A 12,353-nucleotide genomic window follows, 5' to 3' on the forward strand; every position below is an offset into this window, starting at 1 on the left:
TGGCCAGTGCCTATAATCCCAGCTACTTGGAAGGCTGAGGCAAGAGAATCACTTGAGCCCAAGAGTTTAAGGTTGCTGTGAGCTATGATGTTAACGGCACTCAACCGAGGGTGACTAAGTGAGACTCTGTCTCAAAAATGATAATAGTAAAAACAAAAACCTTAATCTTAATTTCATGTGCTCTTTTCAATGATCCCAAATAAGAGTCTATCGTCACTCTCAATTCACAGAGAAAAAAGCTGAAGCCCAGGCAGGTTAAGTGACTCATGACCACACACGGATCAGGGCAGAGATGGAGTTGCGACCCAGATTCCGACTTTCTGTCCTTGGGCATTAGAACCTCAAAGAAAAGACTGAAATATAAGTCCCTAAAGCCTCTTGGGGGGCGGGGGGCAGCCTTTGGTTTCTGAGTTGCATTTCATGAATCCGTGGAGGCGACCTGGAATCCTTTCTGGATCAAGGCTGGGCTGGGTGGAGGGTGAGGAGGGGTGTCTGGGCGAGACCGAGACCAGCATCTGTCCTTACCTCACTCAGCAGGCAGTCTTCTAAGTCCCCCTCACTAAAGGATTTCATGGCTTCTTGGTTAATCCTGAGTAGAACCACAACTTCTGGGTGTTTCCTGAGTGGAGCACGCGCTGTGGGCAGCTTTCCCAGTAATGTTAGTCTCTGGATGCTAAATTCCTCTGGAGGTGTGTGCGTGGACCACAGACTGGCTGCTCAACTCTACACTCAGTCAGGTTCTTATTTCCAAATTGTGAGACTCCTTCTGTAATCTTTCTGGGAATTTAAAAAGAAGAGTTAATGAGATGGAATTTCATTAATTTTACCCCGTTTAGTTCCATTGACTGGGGCTTTGAGTAGAGAGCAGTTTTTCAAGTTGCATTTCTCACCCAAAGGCTTAAAAGCTCCCTGCAAGACAGAAATACCCTGAGTGTGGTTTCTCCCCGCCTTTTTCTGCTCTTGCCCTGATCCTAGAAGCGCCCTGCAGCTCAGGGTCTTATATCTCCTCCTCCTTATCCTGTTGACTGTAAATATCCCTTGCTCTGCAGTCCAAAAACGTCCCACAGATTGATTTACCTTCTTTACAATAAACAAATAAGAAACTGCCAAACAACCAGCGTAGCACCCATCATTATGCCTACAAACAAGTGATCAGGGCTTGTCAACCAGAGCAGGGCACACGGTCCATCTGGAAAAGCACGCACACGTGCACACACACAGAGACGTGCACACATCCACACAGGCAGGGCCGGGATCCCGCTGCTCACCTGCTGACCTTTAAATGTAATTTCCCTCTTCCCACTTGAAAGCTGGCAGTAAAAATAAAGTCAGTGTAAACAGGTCTCTTGAGAGTCAAGGGAACACTCACATCTGGTTTTGCCAGCACAACTCACACTGGAAAACAGCTCAGGCAGTAAATTCCTAGTCTGGCTGGCTGGGGCTAGTTTTACCACAGAAGAAAAAAAAAAATTTCACAATGGCCTGATCCCTCTGACGCTGGTACACATCGCAGAATCTGCTATCAGACAATCTAAAGAAATCACAGGCACAGCTCACTTTTGAACAACCTTCCGAAGGTGTGTGTCTCTCCAAACCTACCTGCGAATGCTTTCCCCGCCCAGCCCAGGCTCACTCTGCCCGGGGAGGCCACGCCGGAGCTCCGCCCACCTGATTAGCCACCCCCCACCCCCACTTTCAGTCCCTTCACCGACAGTCTCCACCTCCAGAGCCCGACAGCCTGACTAAACGTCGCAGGGCTCCGTGCTCTCCAACGGCCCTCCAAGACCCCCCCTCAAATCTGCCTTGATTTTCCATTGGCTTCTCTATGTGATTCTAAATCTCCTTTTTATATCAAATGCTGCGGAACACTTCACAATCTCACTCCCTTGGCTTCTCTTACCACTATTACCTTCTCACCGACAGAACCAGAGCCTCTGGCTCTGAACTTGCCACTGAGAATTCTCTCTCTGCCTCCTTCCCAACTTCACCCAAGTCCTCCCTTTCCTCCCACATGCTCTTGTTTTTGTCCTGGCTTCCGCTTTCACCAGAATCACTAACTTGGGAGTCCCTTTCTTCTGGGAAGGCCTTTTCTGGTGTTCTAGGGTCACCCCAGACTCCTGTCATCAGGGCCATCAGCTTTCATCATTTTTGTACCTGTTGTGACCCTCGTGTGGTTGCCCAGTTTTGCAGCTGATCAAAATGTTGTAACTAGAATCTTGTCGTGGCTTAACATCCAGGGATGCTTGCCAGATGTGAGCAGGGAAAACAACCTGCCAGGCCAGCCGAGCATCCTGGGAGAGGGAGAAGGAGAAAGAGAAGCATGTGCTCAGGGCAGCGATTACAGACCGACTGTCCCAGGATGCCACAGCCAGGACACGGCGCTGTGCGAGCGAAGCTGGTTCCTTACTCCGTGAGTGAGCTCCTAATGGTCAGGGGCTCTGGGATGTAGAGCTGCCCCACAGGTACAGGCCTATCTGACACATTGATGCAGATGAGATTTGCTGTAGATAGAGATCTCTGACTAATTGAATATTGGATCAACAAAAATGTACCCGGCAACAGAGTGCTTACAGCAGGCAGCCACAGGGGGAAATTCAAAGTTAACTCCAATTTTCCTCCTTCCTCTGGAAATAAATATCCTCATTTCTCATGACTCATGCCAAAGGCAAGCATGAAGAAATATAAGCCAGCTTCAGCTCAATTTCTGTTGTGAGGACTAAGAACTTACGTTTTCAAGTCAGCTTAACAAGGTATTAACGTGGTTAGCTTAACCCTTACCGTGCATAGGAGAAGTCCTGGAAAGACAAGGATCAGGCTTACTCTGGGTTATCAGCAGAAGTGTTCGTTCCTGATCTACTTAGTGGCCAAGATTTTCATCCCAACAAGGAAAAAGGTTAGCTTGATCCAAATCAATCTTAAATATGCAAACCTGTTAACGTTTGCCAGGGTTACAAATGGCTGACTCAAGGTTTCCTTTAATCCCTGGATGACTCAAATCTGACGACTCAGAAAACCAGGCAGAGATAGTCATCTGTGCTATCATGCAGCCCACAGGAGTGGATGATCCAGGGCAGGAACCACACGAACGCTGTATTGCCAGGGAGCCACAGAACCTAGCACAGAAATGAGCCTCCATAAATGTTATCAGGTGTTTATTTGATTGCATTAAACATTAAAGTGCTCCTTGCATAAATAATATATTTTAAGTTGTACAAGATCACTTTATAAATTATGAATTTAATTATATACATGCACCCAGGACCTCTTAAACGATCCCCTGTTGCACCATAAGCTCCTTGAAGGAAAAGATCTGCAGTGTTGGAAACAGTATTTGACATACAGCGGTTGCTTAGTAAATGACTGGACAAATGAATGCGTACGTGAATTAATGAATGAGTGAGGGTGGCCCCTTTTGTTATTTCTTGAATAAATTACTATCTTCCTCTGTTGAATGACCTGGCATAAAAGAACTAAGCATAGTACTTGGCATATATTATGACCTTTGCAAATATTTGTCTTTATACTCCTATGCTCCATTTTGTTCAACAAGGAAATAGACCCTTCTTATAATGAATGTGAGTAATTGTCCTGGGCTCTCCTGGTTGGTAGGATCTTACAATGGCATTCACAAAGCTAGTCTCCTTTCCTTTCATACCAGACATGGAGACTGAGATTGTTTGAACTTGGTATTTTGTCTAGGACCAGAGGTAGGGGGATCCTAAACTTAAATGCCGACATGCGCCAGGTGGTAATAAAGTAAATTAGCATAGGGTAGAACAATGAAAAGGAGGAGGGTCTGTGGTAGATGCAAGAATGTATGTCCTGCCCAGGACAGTCGAACTTGTTGGGTTGTTTTCATTTGTCTTTGGTGTTTGTAAGTAGCACTCACACTAGCCACAAGATCCATCCCTGTACGCTGCACTCCCCTAATGCTAAAATAGTTGCAGTTCCTGAAAGACACTCCCACCTCATGTGTATTCTCTGGGCCTTTACACAGGCAATGTCCTCTGCTCAGAAACCCCCTGCTACCTTCCACCCTGGTCACTGAACTAACTCCTATGTATTCTCCAAGATTTGTCTTAGCTGCCACCTGCTCCAGGTGACTTCTCTAACTCTCCAGGCTGAGCAGGACACTCCATATGATGCTTTTAGGCCACCGGGTGCTAAATGCCTACTTTAGCTCTATCACTGTGCATTTTGCTGGTTTCCTTGAATCTATCCCCTCTCTGTTGCACCATAAGCTCCTTGAAGGAAAAGATTTACAGTGTTGGAAACAGTACCTGACACGTAGCAGTTGCTTAGTAAATGAAAGAACAAATGAACAGGTTCACCAATGAATGGATAATCAGGGTGGTCCCTTTTGTTATGTCACCGTCTAGTCCCATTCTATCTCCCATCTGCAGGCATAAGACAAGGTGATAACAGTAAAGTTAAATAGTGATTAAGCCCCCGTTGGTTCATTTGGGAACAAAATTAACAGAAGTAGAAAAAGAATAGGGGAATGTTCCTCGGAGAAGTCAACTTCAATTCAGAAAGAGTGATGATGCAATGGGATAAAAAGTCTCTGGACCTGAAGGAAGTCACAATTCATGGACTAAAGATGTCAGGAACACAGAAAAACTGCCCAGTCATTAGAACATGTCACGTGGATCTTGGGGGCGAAAAACTCATGGGTCTCTGTAAAAGTCATGACTCCCCTGGCCATTTCAATTAAAAGTACATTATTTCTTGGCTGCATGTATTATCCCAATACGTGGAGAAAGGAGTGTAGTTCCCCAACATCAGCCTGAAGGAAGAAAACAAGAGTTTACCTAACACCAATAGCTCTGTCATTTGCATAGCACGGGATCAACGAGACAGAATGAGACGTAATGAGTGCCATCATCTCCAGCCTTCCCTGCAGTGAAGTTGCCCTGTTTTTAGTTATAAAATACAGCAGAACCTCTGTAAGTTGACCACCCAACAGACTGTGATAAGCTGTCAACATACAGAGGTGGTCAACATAAGGAATGAGGCCTACTGTACTGATACGTATATGTACTTTCTGTCCATGGAAATTAGGTCAACTTAAGGAGGTGGGTGATGTAGAGAGGCGGCCAGCTATAGAGGGTTCTACTGTAGTGTATAATAAATAACCCCGGTTTAGGCTGAGCAAAGGGAGACTCTCTGTTTCCACCTGCCACATCTCTGTCCATTTGTATTTTTGTGCTCTGGAATCCCGTTCTGAATCTTCCTCATTGAAATGATGCCTGCTGGAAAGCTACCCAGAAACTTGCTTTTAACAGAGACCACTTGTCAATAGAATGAAACTCTTGCTACGGCTTGGATGACATCTTATTTTCAAATCAAATGGTAAAAGTGTTTTCATTTTCATATTTCCCTTCCTGGGAAAAAGGAGAAGAAAAAGAAGAGTTGGATTTTTATCTAAAACTTTGCCTGAAGTCAGGGAGCCACTCCTTTCCCTTTTCCCTGAGCTGCATGAAGGTGGCATATTTTTCAGTGGATACCAACAGAAAAACACTGAGAGAGAGGAAGGTGTTTAAGGAAGCAGACGTGTTATTAATGTGTTATACAATGAAGCCAACTGGTACCTTTACTGAGCTCTTCACCTCCATTTCTGTGTAGCCCGAGTTAGGAGGTGGCAGGAAATAGCTGGTTAGAGGAGTTAATTGCTGCCAGTTTGGGGACACACAGAGATTTCGTTTCCTTTTGCCCTCTCTTGTTCATGATACATAACAAATATGTACACTTTTTAGTTTTAAAAGACCCAGAGCAAAGATATAGACCCAGAGATCAATAGACCAAAATAAAAAGTCCAGTAATAGACTCACACAAATATAGCCATTTGATCTTTGACAACATGTAAATACAATTCAGTGGAGAAAAGATACTCTTTTCAACTGATGGTTTTGGAACACTTTGTCATCTGTGGTCATATAAAGTTAGTAGAGATCAACTCAAAATGAACTGTAGATCTAAGTACAGACATAAAACTATAAAAGGTGCTAGAGCAAAATATGTGGTAAATCTTAGTGACTAGGGCTAGACAAACAGTTCTCAGAAATGACACCAAGTGGGTGGTCCACAAACAAACAAAACAAATTGGTAAATTGGACTCCATCAAGAAGCTCTTGTTCTTCCAAAGACACTGTCATGAGATTAAAGAGATAAAATACAGAGCGGGAGCCACATACACTGAGGGTGGTGGGTTCGAACCTGTCCCAGGCCAGCTAAACTACAATGACAACTGCAACAAAAATAGCTAGGCGTTGTGGCAGATGCCTATAGTTCCAGCTACTTGGGAGGCTGAGGCAAGAGAATCTCTTAAGACCAAGAGTTTGAGGTTGCTGTGAGCTGTGACGCTACGGCACTCTACCAAGGGCAACAAAGTGAGATTCTGTCTCAGATAAATAAATAAATAGGCTCAGCCCCTGTAGCTCAAGTGGCTAAGGCACCAGCCACATACACCTGAGCTGGCAGGTTCGAATTCAACCCAGTCTGCCAAACAACAATAACAGCTGCAACCTAAAAATAGCTGGGCGTTGTGGCAGATGCCTGTAGTCCTAGCTACTTGGGAGGCAGAGGCAGGAGAATCACTTGAGCCCGGGAGTTGGAGGTTGCTGTGAGCTGTGATGCCACGTTACTCTACCCAGGGCAACAGCTTGAGGCTCTGTCTCAAAAAATACAAAATAAAAATAAATAGATAAATAAAATAAAATAAACTTTCAAACTAGATAGCTGAAAAGCCAAATTTAATTAAGTCTAATATTGTGAGTGAACAATTAGGAGGGTCATGGTGGATATGTGTAAGTTCTGTTCGTGGCTTGGCCAGTGTCCTTTCTGAAGGATACATTTTAATAAACTGATATTCTGGAAGTTTTTTAAAGCATATATGAGAAAGGAGGAGGGAGGGAGGGTGAGTCAGAGAGAGAAAGAGAGAGCATCCATGCAATAAAGCGTACGAAGAAGTCAACAAAACAGGTGTTATTTTTGGATGGAGAAATAATTACAGGCTTTTTTTTCTCTGTGAGTTTGTTTTTATACATTTCCTACAACGAGCATTCATAATCAGGAAAAGGTCTAAATGCTACATATGCTATTCAAAATTAAGTAAAAATGAACTCATTTCTTGATGCTTCTTTTTCATTTGCCTTCCAGTTTCACTAACATTATTCTGCACAATTAGAAAAAAGACCCAGTCTCAATGCGTGAATGCTTGAGTGTAGAAAAATATTATTAGCATGATTGTAGAGCATGTATTTCTGTGCTTGCTTCCTTTATTAAGATGTATCATGCTGAGGAAGGAAAGATCTAAATAAAAAAAGAAACAAAAATACATGTAGGTCAGAGGCAGAAATAGGAGACTCATAAATCATTTTGTGGTACACATCTATCTTTCCAAGGTAGCCACGTGATTTCAAGGTCAAGCATCTAACAGAAAGTTAAATATTTGAAAGTACCTTGCAAAATTTTAGATTTCCAATGTAAATTTTCAGACTATAGACCCAAACTCATTGCACTCCTGCTTGGTACAAGTCCTGGGCTGGCTGCCAAAATGCAATGACCCTGTGGATTCCATAGGTTCCTTCTTTTGGTAAAATTAGAGGCAAGGCCAAAGCATAAGAGTGGGATCCTCAGTCTGTGTTGAGGGTCAAGTGCCAACTGGCCCAGACATTATTTACTTCAAAGAAGCATGGGAGAAAGACTGAGGCACTCTTGAGGAGGTCAGAGAGGTGGGTAGGAGGGTGTGTCCTGAGACAGAGAGGACAGCCGGGCACAGCTATAGAGCCTTCCACCTGAAGGATCCTGGGGTAGCCAGGGAGATGACATGAAGCTCTGAACGCCAGACTAAGGGGAACAATAGAGAGCCTTTAGTGGCTTTTGACCGTAGACTGATATCATAGTAACTGTTCTTTAAAGTGTTTACTTGGCAGCAAGTTGTCTATAAAAGGAGCCATTCTACTAACTTGTTAACCTTGAAGGCCAAGACTGTGTCTGATTCACTGTTGTCCTGGGACTCCCGGGACTGCTGCTAGCCACGTCAACCTCACTGTGCAAACACAGATGGTCTCAAAAAGTGTATACAGGTCTTAAGGAAGGAAAGTCCAGTCACATTTGACGTCTGCAATTACAAGAGATAAAAGATACAATGTACAAGATAACAAACATTATTGGTAAATACTGAATACTACAATTTTTCTTTTTTTTGAGACAGAGTCCCACCCAGTTGCCCTGGGGAGTGTGCTATGACATCACAGGTCACAGCAACCTCAAACTCTTGGGCTCAAGTGATCCTTTTACCTCAGTCTCATGAGTAGCTGGGACTATAGGTGCCCACCATGACATCCAGCTAGTTTTTTTTTTTTTTTTAAATCTTCTATTTTTAGTAGAGACAGGGTCTCACTCTTGCTCAAGCAGGCCTTGAACTCCTGAGCTCAAGGAGTCCACCTATCTCTCCCTCCCAGAGTGCTAGGATTGAGATGTTAGCCACTGCACCCTGCCTGAATATTATAATCTTAATATAGTTTTTTCCATTCTTAAAATGTGTATACATTTGGGGGGGGCACCCTCTGTAGAGAGAAGCAGTTCCTCCAGGCAAACTGAGCCCTGCCAAGGTGTGGTGATCCGACCCCATGTGACTGAGGAAGCCCTCCAGGAAGAACCAGCCTGCACAAGCACCCGTGGCTGGGTGGGCAGCCCAGGCCAGATTCCAGCCACACTCGCCCCTCACTCAGGCACCCAGTGTGGCACCCAGTGGATGCCCCAAGGAACCACACACTGGGGACTGTCAGAGGTGACTATCTTGTGCACCCCACTAGAGTAACGGCTGCAGGATTGGAAAAGAGGAGGAAGGTCACGAGCCCACTCTTCTGCCGTCTGTAACTGGAAGGACTGCGATAAAGGATCGTGGGTCCTGACTTCCACACGCACAGGCCTAACAAATCTGCTCCACTCAGTTCCTCGGTGATGCCTTTGCTAGAAAAGTCTGTTCTCAACCTTGGGTCCCTTAGGCACTGGCTTCTCCATAGATGGGCCCCAGCTTCTTCCATCCTCAGCTGATGGTGTTTAAGCCCGAGAGCTAATGGTGTCCTCATGCTGTATCTAAGAAAGAAGCTGTGAGGGGTGCTAATTTTCTTGGATGGTGGAAAGGAAATGGTGTGGGGCAGAACAGAGGGAGGAGCCCTTATTTCTCTCACAGGCTTCTGAGATAGCCAGTAAGACCACTGGCAGCGAGTGGTCTCATCATAATTCCGCACCACTCCACATCCCCTGCCCCAGAGACGCTGGTTCCTCATCGTCTCTCTCACGGTCCTTCCTCTTCACTGAACTTCTCTGCTGCTTCCTCCTGGCATAGCCCTGAGGTTCCTGTTCCCCATCTACACACCCCATCTTGCAGTCCCCTCCACTCCTAGGACCCCAGGGGCTCCCTCTGTGCCCCTCAGCCCACACCTCTCTTCCCAACGTCAGACCTCACTGCATCTTGACCACGCGTGGTTTCCACTTAGGCACCTTGACGATTTCTCAGAACCAACAAACATTTCTAAAACCTAACTGATTCGTTTTTATTTTTATCACACAGTGATACATTCTCAGTAACACAGAAAACACTCAGACATAAAAAGCAAAGTTTAAAACACCACATCACCACATCCCTTGAAGTTGTGCTTTTGTTGTTCCGTTTTACAAAAATAGGACAATGCTATATATGCGTTTTTGACATCTCACTCCTTAAAAATATGGTGTGGAGGGGGGCGCCTGTGGCTCAAAAGGGTAGGGCGCCAGCCCCATATGCTGGAGGTGGTGGGTTCAAACCCAGCCCCGGCCAAAAACTGCAAAAATAAAATAAAATAAAATAAAATAAATATATATATAATTTATATATATGGTGTGGAAATCCCCACCCTTTCACCCTGCCATGTTTACAGCGAGGGGGTGAGTTTATCTTTAAAACAGCAATGTAACAGTCTGTAGTATGAGTGTGCCACAGCTTAGCCCAGTTTGGATGGGCATTTTCTTCACTTTGGGGTTTCTGCCTGGAAACAGACACCACTCATCTATATTTTTCAACCATCCAGAATAGCTTAAATAATGTAAGAATTATCTTTTCTTTACAGATTACATACAACTCAGCTGTTCAAGCACTTTGGCCTGGTCCTTTTAAAAATCAAAACTGACTTAACTGTTAAGACCACTTCCAAGGGTGTTGATATGTTTCAGTTTCCTATCTCTTCCAGGGTCAATGTCAGTCATTAATATTTGACTCGAAAATCATCCATCTTCTCTAAATTTCCAAATCTATTGCCATAGACTTTTCCACAGCGTTCCTTTATGATTCTTTTCATCTCTTTTCTACCAACTCTTCATCTTTCCCCTGAGTCTGATTTTCATCCTCTTTTACAAAGATCAGGAAAAAGAACCATCACCCCAAAGGGAAAGTCATCTGTGACTCCTCATCCCTCGCCTCCCATGGCCCACCTTCCATTCCATCCTGTCTGCCTCTAAAGTAGCCCTTGGGTCTACCCACCATCCTCTTGACCACTGCCCCTGCTTCTCAACACCCATTCCGTATCTCTTCTGGACTATGGTGATGCTTCTACCTTCTCCGTCTACCTCCTCACTGACTGTCTCCGCACCGTTTCCAGACTGGGGTCACAGCAACTTTGGAACTTACGTCGGATCCTGTCACTTTCCTGCTAAAAATCTCTTAAATGGGGCTCGGTGCCTGTGGCTCAAGCGGCTAAGGCGCCAGCCACATACACCTAAGGTGGCGGGTTCAAATCCCCAGCCCAGGCCTGCCAAACAACAATGATGGCTGCAACCAAAAAATGGCCGGGCATTGTGGTGGGCGCCTGTAGTCCCAGCTACTTGGGAGGCTGAGGCAGGAGACTCGCTTGAGCCCAGGAGTTGGAGGTTGCTGTGAGCGTGATGCCATGGCACTCTACCCAGGGGGACAGCTTGAGGCTCCGTCTCAAAAAACAAACAAACAAAAAAAAAACCTCTTAAATGGAGCTGCACCTGCCCAAAGACCCCATTTATGCTCCCTCAGTCCTAAATGATTTGATCCTTGCCTGCTTTTCACTGTTATCTCCCGCTACTATCTTGCTTCCACCCATGAAGTTTTAGCCCCAATGATCATTTGTTTTATTTCTCCAAAAGCACCAAACTAAAATGGATGGTTTATTTAATAAAAGGTGCTATAGGCAGCCCCTGTGGCTCAGTGGGTAGGGCACCAGCCCCATATACTGAGGATGGTGGGTTCGAACCCAGCCATGGCCAAACTAACTGCAACAACAACAACAACAACAAAAACAGCTGGGTGTTCACATGGGCGCCTGCAGCTACTCAGGAGGCTGAGGCAAGAGAATCGCCTATGCCCAGGAGTTGGAGGTTGCTGTGAGCTGTGATGCCACAGCACTCTACCGAAGGATAAAGTGAGACTCTGTCTCTAAAAAAAAGAATTTAAAAAGGGTACTATAAAAACCAGCTCTGTGTCTCAACGAAATTTTAATTAAAATTTCTGCCTCAACTATAATTTTAATGTAAACTAAATTTAAAATTTTTAAATCTTGAAATAAATTGTAGAAACTGTATGTATAATATGGTGATCAGAAAAAAATTTCAATTAAGAAACCCAGAAGTTGTATAAGAAAAAATGGATATGTTTGACAATATAAACATTAAAACTGATTATGTGAGTGAAAGATGCCATAAAAGATAAAAAGATAAATATTAGTTTAGGATAAAAATTTTCTTTTTTTTTTTTGAGACAGTCGCAAGCTGTCACCCTGGATAGAGTGCAGTGGCGTCACATCTCACGGCAACCTCAAACTCTCAGGCTTAAGAAATCCTCTTGCCTCAGCCTCCCAAGTACCTGAGACTACAGGCATCTGCCACAACACCTGGCTAGTTTATCTATTTTTATTAGAGACGGGAGGTTTCCACCTGTTCAGGATAGTCTTGAACTCCTAAACTCAAGCAATCCACCTACCTCACCTCCCAGCATGCTGGGATTGCAGGAGCATTTCTCTGTATTTAATAACTTCTCACATGTTCTTACCTTATGCTTCAATGAGACTTAAGCTCTCTGATACCTAGGACTGTGTCTTACCCCCTCAGTATTCTCTTGAGGGCTCCCACACTCCTGGCTCACTAGACATGTTGATAACCCTTGTTTTCTCCAGTTTCCCTTAGTTTTTCTCCTTCCGTCATGTCCCCACTGCTGCCCTCACCTTCTCCTGCTGAACTAGAAAAAAGCTAAATTGGGATAAAGGTCCTAGCGCTGTCTACACCCAGGTTCAGTTCTTTGGGCTACCCTTCAGCTCTTGTGACTATACTCAGAGGACCATTAGTTC

General features: G+C 44.6%; 1 protein-coding gene across 9 annotated transcripts in view; it reads right to left on the minus strand.

The window, feature by feature from the left end:
* MAB21L3 (mab-21 like 3) overlaps window positions 1–12,353 on the minus strand; it is a 54,821-nt gene that overhangs the window by 23,815 nt on the left and 18,653 nt on the right. Inside the window, exons 2-5 of one of the 9 annotated variants that reach the window (XM_023515482.1) lie at window positions 7,968–8,122; window positions 2,930–3,113; window positions 2,155–2,291; window positions 526–777 (exon numbers count right to left, since the gene is read on the minus strand). In XM_023515482.1, the coding sequence (XP_023371250.1) occupies window positions 526–573 (48 nt within the window). In that variant the 5' untranslated portion in view covers window positions 574–777; window positions 2,155–2,291; window positions 2,930–3,113; window positions 7,968–8,122. The other 8 variants (XM_023515479.1, XM_023515480.1, XM_023515481.1 and 5 more) reach the window with 8 other exon arrangements.

The sequence above is a fragment of the Otolemur garnettii genome, unplaced genomic scaffold (genome assembly GCF_000181295.1).
Source record: "Otolemur garnettii isolate 467f Iridium unplaced genomic scaffold, OtoGar3 scaffold00073, whole genome shotgun sequence".
Taxonomy (NCBI): domain Eukaryota; kingdom Metazoa; phylum Chordata; class Mammalia; order Primates; family Galagidae; genus Otolemur; species Otolemur garnettii.